At 38.9% G+C, this 20,578-nt stretch overlaps 1 protein-coding gene across 17 annotated transcripts in view; it reads right to left on the reverse strand.

Moving 5' to 3' along the window:
- Positions 1-9,919: 9,919 nt before the first annotated feature.
- Positions 9,920-20,578, reverse strand: part of ARHGEF9 (Cdc42 guanine nucleotide exchange factor 9) — a 456,021-nt gene continuing 445,362 nt past the window's right edge. For all 17 annotated transcript variants that reach the window (XM_015104868.3, XM_060407410.1, XM_060407408.1 and 14 more), the window contains one exon: positions 9,920-13,189. In XM_015104868.3, coding sequence (XP_014960354.1) covers positions 13,008-13,189 — 182 coding nt within the window. In that variant the 3' untranslated portion in view covers positions 9,920-13,007. The remainder of the gene's footprint in view (positions 13,190-20,578) is intronic.

A 20,578-nucleotide genomic window follows, 5' to 3' on the forward strand; every position in this document is an offset into this window, starting at 1 on the left:
GCTATTTGTAAGGCCTCCTCAGACAACCATGTTGCCATTTTGCATTTATTTTGTAGGGATGGTTTTGAACACTGTCTTGTGTACAGTGTTACAAACCTCCGTTCATAGTTCTTCAGGCACTCCGCCTATCAGATCTAATTCCTTGAATCTATTTGTCAATTCCACTGTATAATCATAAGGGATTTGGTTTACCTGAATACCTAAAAGGCCTAGTGGTTTTCCCTACTTTTGGAATTTAAGTCTGAAATTTTCAATAAGGAGTTCCTGATCTGAGCCAGAGTCAGCTCCCATCTTGGTTTTGCCGACTATATAGAGCTTCTCCATCTTTGGCTGCAAAGAATATAATCAATCTGATTTTGGTGTTGACCATCTGGTGAAGTTCATGTGTAGAATCATCTTTTGTGTTGTTGGAAAACAGTGTCTGCTGTGCCCAGTATGTTCTCTTGACAAAAATCTAATAGGCTTCTCCCTGTTTCATTTTGTATTCCAAGGCCAAACTTGCCTGATACTCCAAATGTCTCTTGGCTTCCTACTTTTGCATTCCTGTCCCCTATGATGAAAGGATATCTTCTGTGGTGTTAGTTCTAGAAGGCCTGAAGTTCTGTTCAGTTCAGTCGCTCAGTCGTATCCAACTCTAAACCCCATAATGGCCTGGAGTCCATCATCAACTCCTGGAGCTTACTCAAACTCATGTCGATCAAATCAGTAATGCCATTCAACCATCTCATCCTCTGTCATCCCCTTCTCCTCCTGTCTTCAGTCTTTCCTAGCATCAGGATTTTTTTCAATGAGTCAGTTCTTTGCACCAGGTGGCCATAGTATTGGAGTTTCAGCTTCAGCATCAGCCATTCCAATGAATATTCGAGACTGATTTCCTTTAGGATGGACTGATTGGATCTCCTCCCAATCCAAGGGACTGTCAGGAGTCTTCTCCAACACCAAAGTTCAAAAGCATCAATTCTTTGGCACTCAGCTTTCTTCATATGCCAACTCTCACATTCATACATGACTACTGGAAGACACATTGCTTTGACTAGTTGGACCTTTGTTGACAAAGTAATGTCTCTGCTTTTTAAGATGCTGTCTAGTTGATCATAGCTATTCTTCCAAGGAGCAAACGTCTTTTAATTTCATGGCTGAAGTCACCATCTGCACTGATTTTGGAGCCCCCCCAAAATAAATTTTGTCACTGTTTCCATTGTTTCCCCATCTATTTGCCACTGAAGTGATGGGACTGTATGCCATGATCTTAGATTCTTGAATGTTGAGTTTTAAACCAGTTTTTTCACTCTCCTCGTTCACTTTCATCAAGAGGCTCTTTAGTTGTTTCCTTTCTGCCATAAGGGTGGTGTCATCTGCATATCTGAGGTTACTGACATTTCTGCTGGCAATCTTGATTCTAGCTTGTGCTTCATCCAGCCTGGCATTTCTCATGATGTTATCTGCATATAAGTTAAATAAGCCAGGTGATGATATACAGCCTTTATGTACTCCTTTACAAATTTTGAACCAGTATGTTTTTCCATGTCTGGTTCTAACTCTTCTTTCTTGACCTGCATACAGATTTCAAAGGATACAGCTAAGGTGTGGTATTCCAATTTTGTTAAGAATTTTCCAGTTTGTTGTGACCCACATATTCAAAGGCTTTGGTGTAGTCAATAAAGCAGAAGTATATGTTTTTCTGGAATTCTCTTGCTTTTTCAATGATCCAATGAATGTTGACAGTTGATCTCTGGTTCCTCTGTCTTTTCTAAATCCAGCTTGAACATCTGGAAATTCAAGGTTCATGTACTGTTGAAGCCTGACTTGGAGAATATTGAGAATTACTTTGAAAGCGTGAGAGATGAGTGTGATTGTGCAGTAGTTTGAACATTTTGGGGCATTGCCTTTCTTTGGGATTGGGATGAAAACTGACCTCCTGTGGCACTGTTGAGTTTTTCAAATTTGCTGGCATATAACATTCCTTATTCCTTTGCAGCATTGTTCCTACAGCATCAGACTATACTTTCACCATCAGACACATCCACAACTGGGTGTTGTTTCTACTTTGCTTTAGCCTTTTCATTCCTTCTGGAATTATTTCTTTGCTCTTCTCCAGTAGCATACTGGGCACCTACTGACCTGGGGAATTCATCTTTCAATGTCATATCTTTTTGCTTTTTCATACTGTGCATGGGGTTCTCAAAGTAGGAATGCTGAAGTGGTTTCCCATTTCCTTCTCCAGTGAACCACGTTTTGTCAGACTTCTCCACCATGACCCGTCCAAATTGAGTGGCCCTACATGGCATAGCTCATAGTTTCATTGAGTTAGACAAAGCTATTATCTGTGTGATCATGTTCATTAGTTTTTTTTTTTTTTTGGTGGTTTTCATTCTGTCTCCCATCTGATGGAAGAAGATAGGAGGCTAGTGGAAGCTTCCTGGTGGGAAGGTGCATGCATCCTTTTGGATCATATTTTTCTCCAGATGCATGCCCAGGAGTGGGATTGGAGAATTATTTGGTAGTTCTATTTTTAGGTTTTTAAGGAACCTCCATACTCTTCTCCATAGTGCCTGTACAAATTTACATTCCCACATATGGTATAGAAGGGTTTCCTTCTCTTCACACTTGCTCTAGCATTTATTGCTTGTGGATTTTTTAATGACAGCCATTCTGGCTGGTGTGAGGAGATATGTCATTGCAGTTTTGATTTGCATTTCTCTAATAATTCACGATGTTGGACATCGTTTCGAGTCTCTTGGACATCTGTATGTTTACTTTGGAGAAATGTCTGTTTTGGTCTTCTGCCCATGTTTTTGATTGGACTGTTTGTTTTGATGTCCAAGCATCATTAGCTATTTATAAATGCAGGAGAACAATCCCTTGTCTGTCACATTATTTGCAAATGTTTTCTCCCAATCTGTGTGTTGTCATTTTGTTTTGCTTATTGTTTCCTTTTCTGTGCAAAAGCTTTTGAGTTTGAGTAGGCTCCCATCTGTTTATTATTTCTTTTTTCCATTGTTCTAGGAGATAGATCAAAATTTTTTTCTGTGATTTATTAGAGAGTGTTCTGCCTATGATTTCCTCTAGGCGTTTTAAAATGTCCAGTATCACGTTTAGGTCTTTAATCCATTTTGAGCTTATTTTTGTGTATGTTGTTAAAGATTTATCTAATTTCATTTTTTGTTACATTTAGCTGTTTGGTATTCCCAGCATCATTTGTTGAGAGACTATTAATTTGATATTGTGTAGCTTTGCCTCCTTCATCATAGATTAATGGACAGTAGGTGCATGGGGTTGGAGAAGGCAATGGCATCCCACTCCAGTACTCTTGCCTGAAAAATCCCATGGATGGAGGAGCCTGGTGGGCTGCAGTCCATGGGATCGCGAAGAGTCGGACACGACTGAGCGACTTCCCTTTCACTTTTCAGTTTCATGCATTGGAGAAGGAAATGGGAACCCACTCCAGTGTTCTTGCCTGGAGAATCTGAGGGACGGGGGAGCCTGGTGGGCTGCTGTCTATGGGGTCACACAGAGTCAGACACGACTGAAGTGACTTAGCAGCAGCAGCAGGTGCACGGGGTAATTTCCAGGTTTTTTATAATGTTCCACTCATCTATATTTCTATTTTTGTACCAGTACCACACTGCTTTGATGACTGTAGCTTTGTAGCATAGTTTAAAGTCAGGAAACCTGATTCCTCCAGCTTACTTTTTCTTTCTCATTATTGCTTTGACTATTCCAGATATTTTTTGTCTCCATAGAAAGTTTAAGATTTTTTGTTCTAGGTCTGTGAAAAATGCCATTGGTAATTGATAGGGATTGTGTTGAATCTGAAGATTGCCTTAGGTAGTATAGTAATTTTGACAATATTAATTCTTCCAATACATGAACATCTGTTTGGGTCTTATTTGTTTTTTTTTTTAATTTATCTATTTTTTAATTGAAGGGTGATTGCTTCACAGAATTGTATTGGTATTTGCCAAACATCAACATGAATATTTGATTTCTTTAATCAATTTCTCATAGTTTTGAGGAATACAGGCGTTTTGTCTCCTTAGGTATGTTTCAGGTCAGTCGCTCAGCCATGTCTGAATCCTTGTGACCCCATGTACTGCAGCATGCCAGGACTCCTTGTCCATCACCAACTCCAGGAGTTTACTCAAACTCATGTCCATTAGTCGATGATGCCATCCACATGTCTCATCCTCTGTTGCCCATTCTCCTCCCACCCTCAGTCTTTCCTAGTTGAGTCCTAGGTATTTTATTCCTTTTGAGGTGATGGTAAAAGGAAGTGTCTCTTGAATTTCTCTTTGATTTTTTCATTTGTAATTCAGTCACTCAGTCATGTCCATCTCTTTTGGACCCCATGGACTGCAGTATGCCAGGGTTCCATCCTTTACTATCTCCCAGAGTTTGCTCAAACTCATGTCAATTAGTCAATGATGCCATCGAACTGTCTCATCCACTGTTGCCCCATTCTCCTCCTGCCCTCAGTCTTTCCCAGCATCAGGGTCTCTTCCAATGAGTTGGCTCTTAGCATCAGGTGGCCAAACTATTGGAGCTTGAGTGTTAGTCCTTCCAAAGAATATTCAGGGTTTATTTCCTTTTCCTTTAGGATTGACTTGTTTGATCTCTTTGCTGTCCAAGGGACTCTCAAGAGTCTTCTCCAGCACCACAGTTCAAAAACATCAGGTTTTCAGTGATCAGTCTTTTGTATTATCCAGCTCTCACATCCCTACATAACTACTGGAAAAACCAAAGCTTTGACTATACAGACCTTTGTTGGCAAAGTAATGTCTCTGCTTTTTAATACACTGTCTAGATTTGTAATAGTTTTTCTTCCAAGGAGCAAGTGTCTTTTAATTTAATTGTTGCAGCCACCATCCACAGTGATTTTGGAGGCCAAGAAAATAAAATTATCACTGTTTCCATTGTTTCCCTATCTGTTTGTCGTGAAGTGATGGGACCTGATATCATCATCTTAGCTTTTTGAATGTTGAGTTTATTGCCAGCTTATTCACTCTCCTCTTTCACCTTCTTCAAGAGGCTTTTTAGTTCTTCATTTTTTTGCCATTAGGGTGGTGTCATCTGCATATCTGAGGTTATTGTTCTCTCTCCCAGCAATCTTGATTCCAGCTTGAATTTCATCCAGATTGGCATTTTGCATGACATACTGTGCATATAAGCTAAAGTAGCAGGTGACAATATACAGCCTTGACTTACTCCTTTCCCAATTTGGAACCATTTTGTTGTTCCATGTCTGGTTCTAACTGTTGCTTCTTGATCTGCATACAGGTTTGTCAGGAGGCAGATAAGTTGGTCTGGTATTTCCATTTAAGAACTTTCCACAGTTTGTTGTGATCCACACAGTCAAAGTCTTTAGCGAAGTCAATGAAGCAGAAGTATATGTTTTTCTGGAATTCCCTTGTTGGTGTATAGAAATGCAATAGATTTCTGTTGCATATATGTATTAATTTTGAAACCTGCAACTTTATTTGATTAACTAATGTGTTCTAGAAATTTTCTGGTAGCATCTTCAGGATCTTCTATGTATAGTACCATGTCATCTGTAAATAGTGACAGTTTAATTTCTTTTTTTCCAATTTGGGTTCCCTTGACTTCTTTTTCTTCTCTGAGAGTTGACATCCTTGTCTTTTTCCTGATCTTAGAGGAAATGCTTTCAGCTTTCACCATTGAGTATGATGTTAGTTGTAAGTTTGTCATATATGGCCTTTATTATATTGAGGTATATTCCCTCTATGCCCATTTTCTGGAGGTTTTTTATCATAAATGTGTTCTGAATTTTGTCAAAAGCCTTTTATGTATCTATTGAGATGTATATTTTTTATTCTTCAGTTTGTTGATGCTGTGTATCACATTGGTTGATTTGCAAATATTGAAAAATTCTTGCATACCTGGGATGAATCCTGTGATCATGGTGTATGGTCTTTTTAAATGTACTATTGGATTCAAATTGCTTGTATTTTGTTGAGGATTTTTGCACCTATGTGGATCAGTGATATTGGCCTGTAATTTTCTTTTTTAGTGGTATCTCTGTCTGGTGTTGGTATCAGGGTTATAGTGGCCTCAAAGAATGAGTTTGGAAGTGTTCCTTCCTCTGCAATCTTTTGCAACAATTTCAGAAGATAGATGTTAACCCTTCTCTAAATGTATGATAGAAGTCACCTGTGAAACCATCAGGTCATGGACTTTTGTTTGCTGGGAGTTTTTAAATCACAGTTTCAATTTCAGTGTTTATGATCGGTCTATTCATAATTTCTATTTCTTCCTGGTTCTCTTTTGGGATTTGCACTTTTCTATGAATATGTCCATTTTTCCAAGTTGTCCATTTTGTTGGCATAGAGTTGCTCATAGTAGTCTCTAATGATCCTTTCCATTTCTGCAGAGAAAATTTTAACTTCTTTTTTCATTTTTAATTGTATTGATTTCTCTCCCTTTTTTCCTTGGTGAGTGTGGCTAAAGTTTTATTGGTTTTATCTTTTCGAAGAACCGGCTTTAAATTTCATTAATCTTTACAATTGTTTTCTTTGTTCCTATTTCATTTATTTCTTCTCTGATGTTATTTCTTTCCTTCTGCTAACTTTAGTTTTGTTTATTCTTACTCTAGATATTTTGCATGTAAGGTCAGGACTTTTATCTGAGATTTTTTTGTATTTCTTGAGGAAGATTGTATGCTATAAATGTCCCTCTTAGAACTGCTTTTGCTGTCTCCCATAGGTTTTGGACTGTTGTGATTTTGTTTTTATTTGTCTCTAGGTATTTTTTTTATTTCCTCTTTGATTTCTTCAGTGATCCTTTAGATGTTTAATATCATATTGTATTTTTTGTAATTTTTATTGTAGTTTCTTTCTAATCTTATAGCATTGTGACAAGAAAAGATGCTTGATATGGTTTTAATTTTCTTAAATATACTGAGACTCACCTTATGGCTCTGCATGTGGTCAATACTGGAGAATGTTCTGTGTGTGCACTTGAAAAGAATGCATAGTCTGTTGCTTTTGGATGGAATGTTCTATAAATATCAATTAAATCCATGTGATCTAAAGTTTTATTTAAGCCCTGTGTTTCCTTACTAATTTTCTGTCTGGATGGCAATGTGATTTAGGATGGGGTTTTTGTCCACACCAACAATGTGATTTATGGTGGGGTCTCTGATTTACTTGGTATCAGTTCATCTTCTGAGGGGACTGTAGACAGGGATCAGCCACAAGTGCAGTGATAAAGCAAGAACCAAATCTTAAGAAACTTGAGTGTGCTTTCCTGGCTGGCAATACTCCATGCATATTGTCACATATTTATTCTGGAAAGTAACATTGTCCTCACTCTACAGGAATAGGAAAATTGAAGCTCTCTGTTTGGTACTTTCTTATACTCTGCCCTATGCTTCTTCCCTTGGCTGATTTTCATCTATATCCTTTAGGTTTCATAAGGCATAACCATGAGTATATCAATGAATTCTGTGAGTCTTGTAGTTAATTATCAAACCTAAGGGTGTTATTTGGGATCCCTAGACTCTCAATTGGTATCAGAAGGAAGGGTTGTCTTGTGTGAACTCTTTCCCCTAACTTCTCAATTGCTCTAACATTCACAATATGGTAGAATTTTCCTTGTCTTCTGAGACTTAGTTCAAACATTTCCTTCTTTGGTAGAGATGTCTAATGTTCATTCATATCTAGTTCTCTTGCCCATCTGAGTTTGTAGGACTTTTACAGTTTTATGTTTCCTTAAAGTTGGATGAGGCCATATGATCAGTTATGGCTAGAGAATTTAACTGTAAGTGAGAAACAATCTAGGGCTCTCTCTTCAGCTGTGGTGATTATAGAACTACATCTTGAGATGGAGGTGTAGCAAGGCAGCAGAAGCCCAGATCGTGTACTATCACATGGGTGATAGCTGCTCTGGAAAGTCACCTGGATTCAGAGTAGGATTTGTATGAGCAAGAAATAAACTCTTATATGTTAAGCCATTAAGATTCATATTGATGTATGAATACAACACAATATTGTAAAGCAATTATCATTCAATTTAAAATAAATAAATTAAAAAATAAAATGGATAAACAAGAAAAAAAAAGATTTAAGGGAATATCTCTTATTGCAGTACACTAAACTTATCCTGACGGATTATAAAGATCTTCCTCAATTAGAATTAACCACTCCATTTTCTGAGTGCCTTGAGGACTTCATCCATCCTTGTTATGGCCCATGTTTATATGTTCTCACTGAACTCTGAGACTGTAGGCAGAGATTTTATTTTAGTCATCTTGGTATCTCTTGTGTACCAACCACAAGGCCTAGCCCAGATTATATATTTAGGACATGCAAGTTGAATCTAATTCAGTTGGTTGGCAGCATGGCTGTTGTGGAGATGGACAAAGCCTCACCTAAAAACCTGCCTTGAAGGACCTATTGGTGAGTTAAATAGGACAAAGGACCATGCACCATTCCTTTCACTCTTCCCCAATCATATGAGGAAACACTCATGGCCTACTGGAGAAAAAAGAAAGAAATGGGAGAGATGGAACCAGAATAGTGTGCTTCTAGTGAACATGAATTAACCTCCAAAAATTCCTCTCCAACCATATTGGCAAAGCCAGATGGTCTAATATACCTATGACCAGGCTAAACTGTTGCACTGCAGGCGGTTTTACTTGGGGGAATGCTGAGATCTCATTTTGTTATCTTGGACCTTTCTATTCTATTTAGGACAGAAGCCTCTGGGAGGCAGGGGTAAGCAGGTCAATATAAATAGGGAAATTCCAAAGGGTCCAAAGGTTAAGCAGGCTAAGTAGCAGAGTGGTGGCCTCAGTGACTAAGACACTGAAGTAAGCCAAAACCCACAGCAGAGACCTTGGGCTTCTTCTATTTTCTCTTGATGTATGTGTTAGTCGCTCAGTCGTGCCTGACTCTTTGCAACCCCATAGACTGCAATCCACCAGGTTCCTCTGTCCATAAGATTTTCCAGGGAAGGATACTGGAGTGCGTTGCCATTTCCTTCTCTAGGGGATCTTCCCAACCCAGGGATCGAACCCGGGTCTCCTGCACTGCAGGCAAAAGGACCGGTGGTCGTAGTCATCTGTTGGAAGCCTATACTAGAAAACTTAAAGAGACAGGGCTCTTGAGAAGAATATAGAGAGTGATATTCATTCATATGCTAGTATCAGCTCATTCCATATTCTTGCTTCCAACTCCCCTCAATCCATGTGGCATCCAGGAACACTCTAAGAGTAAGCAACACTGAGACCAGTTTGAAGCAGATTGGGAGATGAGTGATGAATAAGCATTTTATTAGGGTCAGTGTTTATTTCTTCTGGAAAAAGGCAGGTGAAGTAGTACCAGAGCATATAAACTACTATTGTGTCTCTGCTGGGTAACATAAGATACCACACAGGAGCCTTGTGGACAGCAAGGAGCATGTATGTGTAGGAGACACCATGAAATAAACACTTTGGGGGATGGATAAATCTGTCTATTTCAGAGTAAACAGAACTGGAAGCATTAGGAAGTAGCTGAAGGTGAGAGATTCCTAAGGGATATGGATTCTGGTTAGGTTCAAAAAGCAGCTTTTAAGATCATGTGAGAGTGCACAGGGCAAGTACTAGACTTGGCAGCTGCAAGGAAAAGGAGCAAAGTCAGGAATGGGTCTTTAACACTTGTCAAAGGGTGAAGTGACATGAATGACAGTCCTACCCATAAAGACATTTGAAGTGCCTCTATTACAGAATCAAACATGGTTCTTGTGGCCCACTCTGTAAGAAATTACATGGAAGGCCAGATAGCCCATGGTATGCCTGGCTATAGAACAACAGGACTGGTAGGTGAGGCTGGGATAAGCTGCCCCCGCCAGGCAAATTCCCTTTATTTAGCAATTGGTAAAACACACACACACAAAATAGCTTGAGAGCTATGCCTAGAGGTGTCTTTTACTTCTTTTATTGAACTCCATAAATATTTTCATAAGGCTTTGTGTCATTACAACATCATATTTTTGTTAAACATTTTTTAAACACACAACTTTGACACTTGTTTGACAGGGTCAAACAATCAGATAGAAGAAATGAAATAATAAACTGGCAAGTGCAGAGCAGCAGGGGTAATCAAAATCACTGTTGCCCATCCATCCACCCCAGCCCACCCCATCCCCAAAGCACTAAAAGATCACTATTTGGTTTCACACTAGAATTGTTAGAACTCTCTTGTTGCTGTCCTTACACATCCTTTAGAGACATACATGTAGAAGGGATGAGAGAGAGAGAGGGAGAAAGAGGAGTTGAGCTTCTGGATTAGGCCATTCTATGGCAGGTTCCAAGACTTGGAGAGCAAATCCAGGCCTCATTGAGGTGAGGAAAGGGGATCTCTGGGCCATGCAGAAACAGAGATTTACAGATTTCTTGGGGAGAGCACTGCTGTGGGGACACAGAATAGGCTTGGATTCTGAATTCAGGTAATGGGAGCTCCCCTTGAGGCTGTCCATCACTGGTCTGCTTGCTGTCATTGGTTAGGAGAATTTTCTGACCAATGGTAAACTGATTTCTTATTGAGTTGTCGGCATCTGATGAGACCAGTGAATTGGGTGGGTGAGAGGTAGGTGGAAAAGAGGTGAAAAATCCCTGATCCTGGAGCTCTATGCCCTGCTTCCCTGGACACAGTCCCAGGGGAGCAGGAAGGGGGTGTGGGAGGGAGCTTGGCCAAGAGAAGTTGTAGGTCTAGGGACCTGTCCAAGCATCCCCTTTTGGTGTGCCCCCAAGCTCTGGAGAAACATGTCAAGGCCAGGCCTAATGGGAAAGAATGGAAAGTGGGAAAATAATGTACACTCAAGGAAGGTCTACACAGCCAGATATTCTGTTTGACAGGGAGGTCAATTTAGCTGAGGCACTCCGTACCAGGTTCCTTGCCAACGGGGCTTAAGTAGTTGGGTCTTGTGCTGAGCAGTGGTGGCCAGTCCCGAGCTCTAGCCCTCTGCTCAATTCAGGCTTATCCTTGGCTTACTCCTCAAGTCTCATTTGGGTGTGGTGGAATGTGAGCTTAAACAGCTTGTAATTTGATTCCAAAGAGGAAAAATTCCCAGGCTGGACAGGGCCTGGTCTGAATCAGGAAGCATAAAAGCAGCAATCAAGCTAGCTATGTTAAGTGTCCCATGCAGCCACAGCTGCTGCTCATTAAGCTGAGGTCCTTTCATGATGAAGTCTTCTCCCACAGGGTCCAGGACAGACTCAATCTCCTCACTAGAATGGCTCTCCATAGTAGGCCCCATCTTTACTCCTTTGTACTACATTCAAGGTCTATCTACCCAAGAGGCCATGTAGAGAGGAGGAATAGGGAGTACACATAGGGAGCCTGTCTCTTTGCGTGGGAAGTGAAAAGCCTGACAAAAATGAATCTGAGGGCAGCAACTCTGCCTCAGATCCTTTCTCCACAGGGAAATGTCCCCTGGGTTTCTCACTTGCTTACTTCAAATGTGATGGGATGAGAGAATGTTGGAAACAGGGCATTCTTTGAGTTCCAAAAGTGCTTTAATTATGCTCATACTAGCAATCCTCCTGTGTAGGGGAGAGCAGGAGAAAGAAGGTAAACAGGGAGGAGGATGGAAGGAGCCATGGAAGATTATCCATGCAATCTGCTAACAATGGGGGAAGTTACACCTAAGTTAAGAACTTTAAGTACATATCTTGGACTGAGGATGTCTCTTTCCATGCCCATCTTTATTCTTTTCTATAAGAGATTACTCTCAGCCCTGGATTCTGTCTAGGTCAATAATTTGAATACAGCTGATGATCTTGGTCAGGTGAACTCTGTTTTGACCTCTCACAGACTCTGAACAATGCTGCCTAAACAATCTGCAAATGTGAAGCAGGTATAACCAGGCTGCTGAACTGACTGCAGTGGGGAATCATATCCTAAACCTACCTGTTATTGGAGACAGTTGAATCCCTCCTTCAAGGGGCAGAGTCTCAGCCTCTTTGCTTCTAGTTCAGACTTTTTAAGTTAGGGGAGGAAGAAGCCTAGAAGAAACCCCATAACCAAAGTGGCATGAAGAAGAGAATAACTGACCCAAACTAAACCCCAGATACAAAACTGTCATGACCCAGCAGTGCTACAACATGGGAACCCCCAGTGCTAGAAGAAGAAACAGCCCAAATGCAGAACATTTTCTGAACAAAAGTCCCTTCTAGTATCATTATTCTGATGTTCTCTTACTTCTGTTTAGTTTCAATCCCTCCACAACACCTAAAACACAGTGAAAGCAATAGAAATATTGAGCAGTTATGTCACAGGGCACAACAGAGCATGTCCAGACTGGTATGACTAGGACAGAAGATGCAGGAAAAAGGCTATTTGGGGTAACTGCAGGGCTGCAGAAACATTCGCAGATGATCAGTCGAGGGAGAGGAGAAAGGGGATCCTTCCTTTACCCAATGAGAAGTAAAAGGAAAAAAAGAAATTCAAAACTCCCAAACGCCACCATATTAAACTAAATTCAAAAGTCATCAGCATCAGTATCATCAGGAAAGTAAAAATCAATACAACACATCTATGTTAATAATGACAAGTCAATGAATCATTCACAGGAGAGCAAAAAGATTATCTCAACAAAAGAGGAACAAATAGAAATGTAAGTTTCTGAAAGTAAAGGGGAGGGGGGCAGGATAAGAACAGAAAACTTTTTAAGGGATCACGTGTTTGGAAGTCATTGGTACTTCTTCCTACCAACTACAGATTTTACTTGCCCAAAACAACAGAAAACATTTTTGGTCCTTCTGCGTGTGTGAGTGTGTGTGAGTGTGAGAGTGAGTGTGTGTGTGTGTGTGTGTGTGTGTGTGTGTGTAGTTGCGTGGGTGGGTGTGTGGGTGTGTACACTCAAGACTGTGTGTTTTTGTGTATGTGTGTGTATGCATGTGTGTGTATATGTATATATATATAAATTTCAACAGTGCTTCTCCAAAAAAAGGTCCATCTATAAATATAATTTTATTTATTTTAAAATTATCTGCCTCCCTGTTGGTATTATTTTTTGAAGGGGGTTAACCTGCTGAAGTTTTGCCAGAATGGTGACTGGCTGCGCTTGGGTTCGGTGAACTCAAAGACCTGTGACTGAGCGATGCCATCGGGGACCAGGTATTGGCCCTGGTTTAACGGGTCCTGTGGTGGTGGGTAGGAAGGAGGAACTGAGCGGGCAGAGTTGACACCTAGAGTAGATGGGAGATCAAAGGGAAATGGTATCAATTAAGTAGCAAGGGGCTTCTCAAATCACCTAGTGCCCCACTTTTAATCCTTATCTATATTCAAAACAGAATAGGCTGAAGCACAAAGCATATGATTCAGAATGCAAGGATGATTTCTCTGTTGCTCCCAAATACCTTTTTCATTTGGTGGTCACTGTCTGAAATTTCAACATTACAGCTTCTCTGTTTGTCTTTGTTTGATGACTTGATCCCATTACCCTGGAAGCAATGTCACATTAAGCCATCATATATCATATTAAGCCATTGGCAGGTCAGTGAGAAGGAAACACTTTTCTAAAAGTGAGTATTTTGCTGTTTTTTATCCTTATTATCGTTTTCCAGCTTTATTGAGATATAACTGACATAATATTGTGTAAGCATAAGATGTTAAATGTGATGATACATTACATGTATATACTGTGAAATAATTATCACAATAAGGTTAGTTAACACACCCATCACCTCACACAATTACTTTTGTTTGTGGTAAGAACATTTAAGAATCTCCTAAGTATGTAATACTCTTAGCACCTCCTAAGTATACAATAGAGTACTGTTAACTATATTAACCATACTGTATATTATATCCCTAGAACATCATATAACTAGAAGTTTGTGCCCTTTGACCAACAAATCCCCACTTTCCCCAATGCCAACCCCAAAATCTGGCAACCAGCAATCTATTTTCTGTTTCTACAACTTTGCATTTTTCAGCTTGCACTTAAAAGAGACATCAGATATTTGTAGTTTATAACTTATTTCTCACAGCATAACTCCCTAAAGATCATTCATATTTCCATAAATGATAGGATTTCTTTCTTTTTATGGCTGAACAGTATACCATGGTATGTATGTATATGTCTTTATTGGGTATATGGTTTATAAATAATTTCTCCCATTTCATAGGGAGCCTTTTCATTTTGTTAATAGTTTGTCTTTTGCTGAGCAGAATTCAAGTCCCACTTGCTTATTTTTGATTCTCTGGCTTGTGCTTTAGGTGCCATATTTAAAAACTCATTGGCAAGACCAATGTCAAGGAGTATTTTCTCTATGTTTTCTTCTAGAATTTCTGCATATGTGAGTCTTACACATAAGTCATTAATCTGCTTTGAGTTAATTTTTGTGACTGGTGTAGTATGGGGGGGTTGATACAGTCCTCTGCATGTAAATATCTAATTTCTCCAATGCCATTAATAAAAGAGTAGTTATCCCTTGTATTTCCACCCTGGCTCAGTGGTAAAGAATCTACCTTCAATGCAGGAGATGCAGGTTCAATCCCTGGGTTGGGAAGATACCCTGGAGAAGGAAATGGCAACCCACTCCAGTATTCTTGCCTGGGTAAGCCCATGGACAGAGGAGCCTGGTGGGCTACAGTCCATAGGGTTGCAAAGAGCTGGACATGATGAGCCACTAAAACAAAAACAACAAATTTTCCCTTTCTGAATATTCTTGCCCCCCTTACAAATAGTAGTTGAACATAAGTATGGTTTTATAATTGGGCCCTCAGTTCTGTTCCATTAATCTATATGTTGATTTTTAATGTAAGCTCCATACTTTTTGGATTACTATAGTTTTGTAATATAGTTTGAAATTGGGATGTATGATTGCCTCCAATTTTGTTCTTCTTTCTCAGAATTTCTTTGGTAAATTGGGGTCTTTTCTGGTTCCATATGAATTTTAGGACTTTTTTTTCCTCCTTCTATGAAAAATGCCATGGAATTTGAGGTAGGGATTACATCAAATATACAGATGGCTTTGTGTAGTAAGGTCATTTCCATAATATCATCTTATAATCCATGAATATGTGATATCTTTCCATTTGTTTCTTCATTTTTTTTCATAAATGCCTAATAGATTTAAATGTACAGATCTTTAACTTTCTTTTTTAAACTTATTCCTAAGTATTTTATTATTTTGTTCTATTGCAAATGGGGTTATGTTGTTAATTTCTCTGTGGATGTTTGTTGTTATTGAAACAAAACAATTTGTTTTGATTTTTGTACAACTGATTTTGTATACTGAAATATTTCTGAATTCCTTTACTTGAATATTTTTATGTCGTAAGAGTCTCTACAGTTTTATACATATGAAATCATGTCATCTGCAAACAGAGATACTTGACTTATGACTTTAATTGCTTTTTCTTTCCTGACCACTCTGGCTAGGACTTTCAGAGTTATGCCGAATAGGAGTGGTGAGAGTTGGTTTCGTTCTCTTTTCCCTGATCTTAGAGGAAATGCTTTCAAACTCTTACCATTGAATATGATGCTATTAGCAGTGAACTTGTCATAAAAAATTGAGGTGATTATATGATTTTTACCTTTCTCTGTAAATGTGGTACATATTTATTGATTTACATATGTAGACAATGTCTGCTCCCTAGACATGAACCACACTTGATGATGGTGCATAATCTATTTACATGTTGTTGAACTTGGTTTGCTAGTATTTTGTTGAGAATTTTTGCATCTATACTCATCAAAGTTATTGGCCTGTATTACCTAGTAGTATCTTTATCCAGCTTTGGTTTTGGGGTAATGCTGGCCTCATAAAATGAGTTTGAGAATGTTCCTTTCACTTCAAGTTTTTGGACTAGTTTGAGAAGGACTGGTGTTAATTCTTATTGAAAGGTTTCATGAAAATCACCAGTGAAATAACCTATCACTGGGCATTTCTTTGTTGGGAGGTTTGACTGATTAAATCATCTCATTTGTTATTTGCCTGTTCACATTTTGTATTTTTCCCCAATTGAGACATAATAGACATATTACATTGTATAAGGTTAAGGTATGCAACATAATGATTTTATATATATATATATATATATATATATATATATATACACATACATACATACATACATACATACATATACTGGAAAAAGATAAGCACATAAAGCTTACTTAACATTCATCACATCACATAGTTACAAAAGTTTTTATATTCTGATGAGAAGTTTTAAGATCTATTCTCCTAGAAAATTTCAAATATATAATATAGCTTTGCTAACTATAGTATTCAAGCTTTATATCACTTCCCCTGTTGTTGTTCAATCTCTCAGCTATGTCTGACTCTTTTTGACCCCATGGGCTACAGCACGCCAGGCTTCCCTGTCCTTCACCATCTCACAGAATTTCCTCAAATTCATGTCCATTGAGTTGGTGATACCACCCAGTCATCTCGTCCTCTGTCTTCCCCTTCTCCTCTTGTCTTCATTCTTTCCCAGTAAGGGAGTCTTTTCCAATGAGTTGGCTCTTTGCATCAGGTGCCCAAAGTGTTGGAGTTTCAGCTTCAGCATCAGTCCTTCGAATGAATATTCAGGATTGATTTCCTTTAGGATTGACTAATATGATGTCCTTGCAGTCCAAAGGGCTCTCAAGAGTCTTCTCCAAAACCTCAGTTAGAAAACAAATTCTTCGGTGCTCAGCCTTCTTTATGGATCAACTCTCACATCCGTACATGACTACTGGAAAAACCATAGCTTTGACTATACTCTGTCAGCAGAGTAGGCCTCTTCTTTTTGATACACTCTCTAGGTTTGTCATAGCTTTTCTTCAAAAGAGCAAGTGTCATTTAAGTTCATGGCTGGAGCCCCCCAAAATAAACTCTGTCACTGTTTCCATTGTTTCCAAATCTATTTACCATGAAGTCATGTGACCAGATGCCATGATCTTCACTTTTTGAATGTTTAGCTTTAAGTCAGCTTTTTCACTCTCCTCTTTCAACTTCATCAAGAGGCTCTTTAGTTCCTCTTAACTTTCTACCATAAGGGCAGTGTCATCTGCGTAATTGAAGTTATTGATATTTCTCCTGGCAATCTTGATTCCAGGTTGTACTTCATCCAGCCTAGCATTTTGCATGATGTATTCTGCATATAAGTTAAATAAGCAAGGTGACAATATACAACCTTGATGTTCTCCTTTCCTATTTTGAACCAGTCTGCCATTTCATGTCCAGTTCTAACTGCTGCTTCTTGACCTGCATACAGGTTTCTCAGAAGGCAGATAAGGTGGTTTGGTATTCTCATCTCTTTAAGAATTTTCCATAGGTGGTTGTGATCTACACAATCAAAGACTTTAGCAGAAGTAGATTTTTTTTTTCTTGAATTCTCTTGCTTTTCCTATGGTCCAACTGATGCTGGCACTTTGATCTCTGGTTCCTCTGCCTTTTCTAAATCCAACTTTTAAATCTGGAATTCTCAAATCATATACTGTTGAAGCCTAGCTTGAAGCATTTTTAGCATTAACTTGCTAGTGTGTGAAATGACTGCAATTGTATGGTAGCTTGAACATTCTTTGGCATTGCCCTTCTTTGGGATTGGAATAAAAACTGACCTTTTCCAGTCTTTTGGCCACTCCTAGTTTTCCAAATTTGCTGGCATACTGAGTGCAGCATTATAACAGCATCACCTTTTAGGATATGAAATAGCTCAGCTGGAATTCCATCACCTCCACTAGCTTTGTTCGTAGTGATGCTTCTCAAGGCACACTTGACTTAGCACTCCAGGATGTCTGGCTCTAGGTGAATGATCACACCATCATGGTTATCTGGGTCATTAAGATTTTTTTTTTGGTATAGTTCTCCTGTGTATTCTTGCCACATCTTCTTAATATCTTCTGCTTCTGTTAGGTCCATACTGTTCCTGTCCTTTATTGTGCCCATGAAGCATGAAATGTTCGCTTGGAAGCTTCAATTTTCTTGAAGAGATCTCTAGTCTTTCCCATCCTATTGTTTCCCTCTATTTCTTTCATTGTTCACTTCAGAAGGCTTTCTTATCTCTCCTTGTTCTTCTCTGGAATGCTGCATTCAGATGGGTATATCATTCCGTTCCTCCTTTGCCTTTAGCTTCTCTTCTTTTCTCAGCTATTTGTAAGGCCTCCTCAGACAATCATTTTGACTTTTTGTATTTCTTCTTCTTTGGGGTGGTTTTGATCACCACATCCTCTACTATGTTTAAACCTATGTCCATAGTTCTTCAGGTACTCTATCATATCTCTTGAATCTATTTGTCACTTCCACTGTATAATCATAAGGGATTTGATCTAGGTCATACCTGAATGGCCTAGTGGTTTTCTAAACTTTCTTGAATTTATGTCTGAATTTTGCAATAAGCAGTTCATGATATGAGCCACAGTCAGCTCCTGGTCTTGTTTTTGCTGACTGTATACAGCTTCTCCATCTTTGGCTGCAAAGAGTATAATCAATCTGATTTCGGTATTTGACCATCTGGTGATGTCCATGTGTAAAGTCATTTCTTGACTTCCTACTTTTGCATTCCAGTCCCGTATGATGAAAAGGACCTCTTTTTTTTTTTCCATATTAGCTCTTGAATGTCTCTATATTTTGAGCACATTTACCTATTTTCCCTAACCAACACTCCTTACATGTGGCAAACACCAATCTCTTCTCTGTTTCTATGAATTCAGTTTTATTAGATTTTCCACATAAGTGAGATCATGAAACATTTGTCTTTTTTTCTCTGCAATATTTCTTTTTGCAGAATACCTTCCAGGTTAGTCCGTGATGTGGAAAACACAAAATTTCTTTCTTTATGACTGAATAATGTTTCATTGTGTGTGTGTGTTTATCCATTCATCTGTCAAAGACACTTAGGTGGTTTCTGTGTCTTGTTTTTCAGTCACTCAGTCATGTCTGACTTTTTGCAACCCCATGGACTGTATCCTGCCATGCTTCCCTGTCTTTCACCATCTCCTGGAGCTTGCTCAAACTCATGTCCATTGAGTTTGGACACTGAGTGATGCCATCCAATCATCTCATCTTCTGTGTCTTGGTTACTATGAATAATGCTGTAACAAACATGGGGTACAGAGATCTCTTCAAGATAGCTATTTATTGAATTATATAGCAGTTCTATTTTAAAATTTTGAGGAATCTCCATATTATTTTTCATAGCAGCTGTATCAATTTACATTCTCACCAGCAGAATACAAGGGTTCTTTTTTTTCTACATCTTTCCCAGCACTTGTCAGCACTTTTCATTTGATAACAGCCATTCTGGAAGGTGTGAGGTAATATTTCACTGTGGTTTTTATTTGCATTTCCTGATGATTAATGATGCAGAAAAATTTTCATGTGTATGGTAGCTATTGGAAAATTTTTTTGGAAAATGGGTATTTATGAATTCTACACATTTTTAAAATTAATTTTTATTGGAATATAGTTTATTTACAATGTTGCATTAGTTTCTGCTGTATAACAAAGTCAATCAGTTATACATATACATATATCCACTGTTTTTTAGATTCTTTTCTTATAAAGGTCATTCAGTTCAGTTCAGTTCAGTCACTCAGTCGTGCCCGACTCTTTGCAACCCCATGAATTGCAGCACGCCAGGCCTCCCTGTCCATCATCAACTCCCGGAGTTCACTCAGACTCACGTCCATCGAGTCAGTGATGCCATCCAGCCATCTCATCCTCTGTCGTCCCCTTCTCCTCCTGCCCCCAATCCCTCTCAGCATCAGAGTCTTTTCCAGTGAGTCAAATCTTTGCATGAGGTGGCCAAAGTACTGAAGTTTCAGCTTTAGCATCATTCCTTCCAAAGAAATCCCAGGGCTGATCTCCTTCAGAATGGACAGGTTGGATCTCCTTGCAGTCCAAGGGACTCTCAAGAGTCTTTTCCAACACCACAGTTCAAAAGCATCACTTCTTCAGTGCTCAGCTTTTTTCATAGGCCAACTCTCACATCCATACATGACCACAGGAAAAACCATAGCCTTGACTAGACAGACCTTTGTTGGCAAAGTAATGTCTCTGCTTTTGAATATGCTATCTAGGTTGGTCATAACTTTTCTTCCAAGGAAAAAGCATCTTTTAATTTCATGGCTGCAGTCACCATCTTACAGAGTATTAAATAGAGTTCCCTGTGCTATACAGTATGTTCTTACTAGTTACATGTCAATCTCAGTCTCCCAGTTTATCCCTCTCCCACTTTCTGACTTTGCAACTGTAAGTTTGCTTTCTATTTCTGTGACTCTATTTCTGTTTTGTAAATAAGTTCATTTGTACCTTTTTTCCATTCCACATGTAAGTGATATCATATGATATATACCTTTCTCTGCCTCACTTACTTCACTAAGCATGGCAATCTCAAATAGCATCCATGTCATCAATCCATCCATGTCACCACAAATAGCATTATTTCATTTTATGGACCACATCTTCTTTATCCACTTATCTGTCAATGGACATTTATGTTGGTTCTATGTCCTAGCTATTGGAAACAGCGCTGCAATGAATATTGTAATGCAAGAGTCTTTTTGTATTATGGCTTTCTCTGGATATATGCCCAGGAGTGGGATTTCTGGATCATATGATAGCTCTATTCTTAGTTCT

The sequence above is a fragment of the Ovis aries genome, chromosome X, assembly GCF_016772045.2.
Source record: "Ovis aries strain OAR_USU_Benz2616 breed Rambouillet chromosome X, ARS-UI_Ramb_v3.0, whole genome shotgun sequence".
In the NCBI taxonomy this organism is placed as follows: Eukaryota; Metazoa; Chordata; class Mammalia; order Artiodactyla; family Bovidae; genus Ovis; species Ovis aries.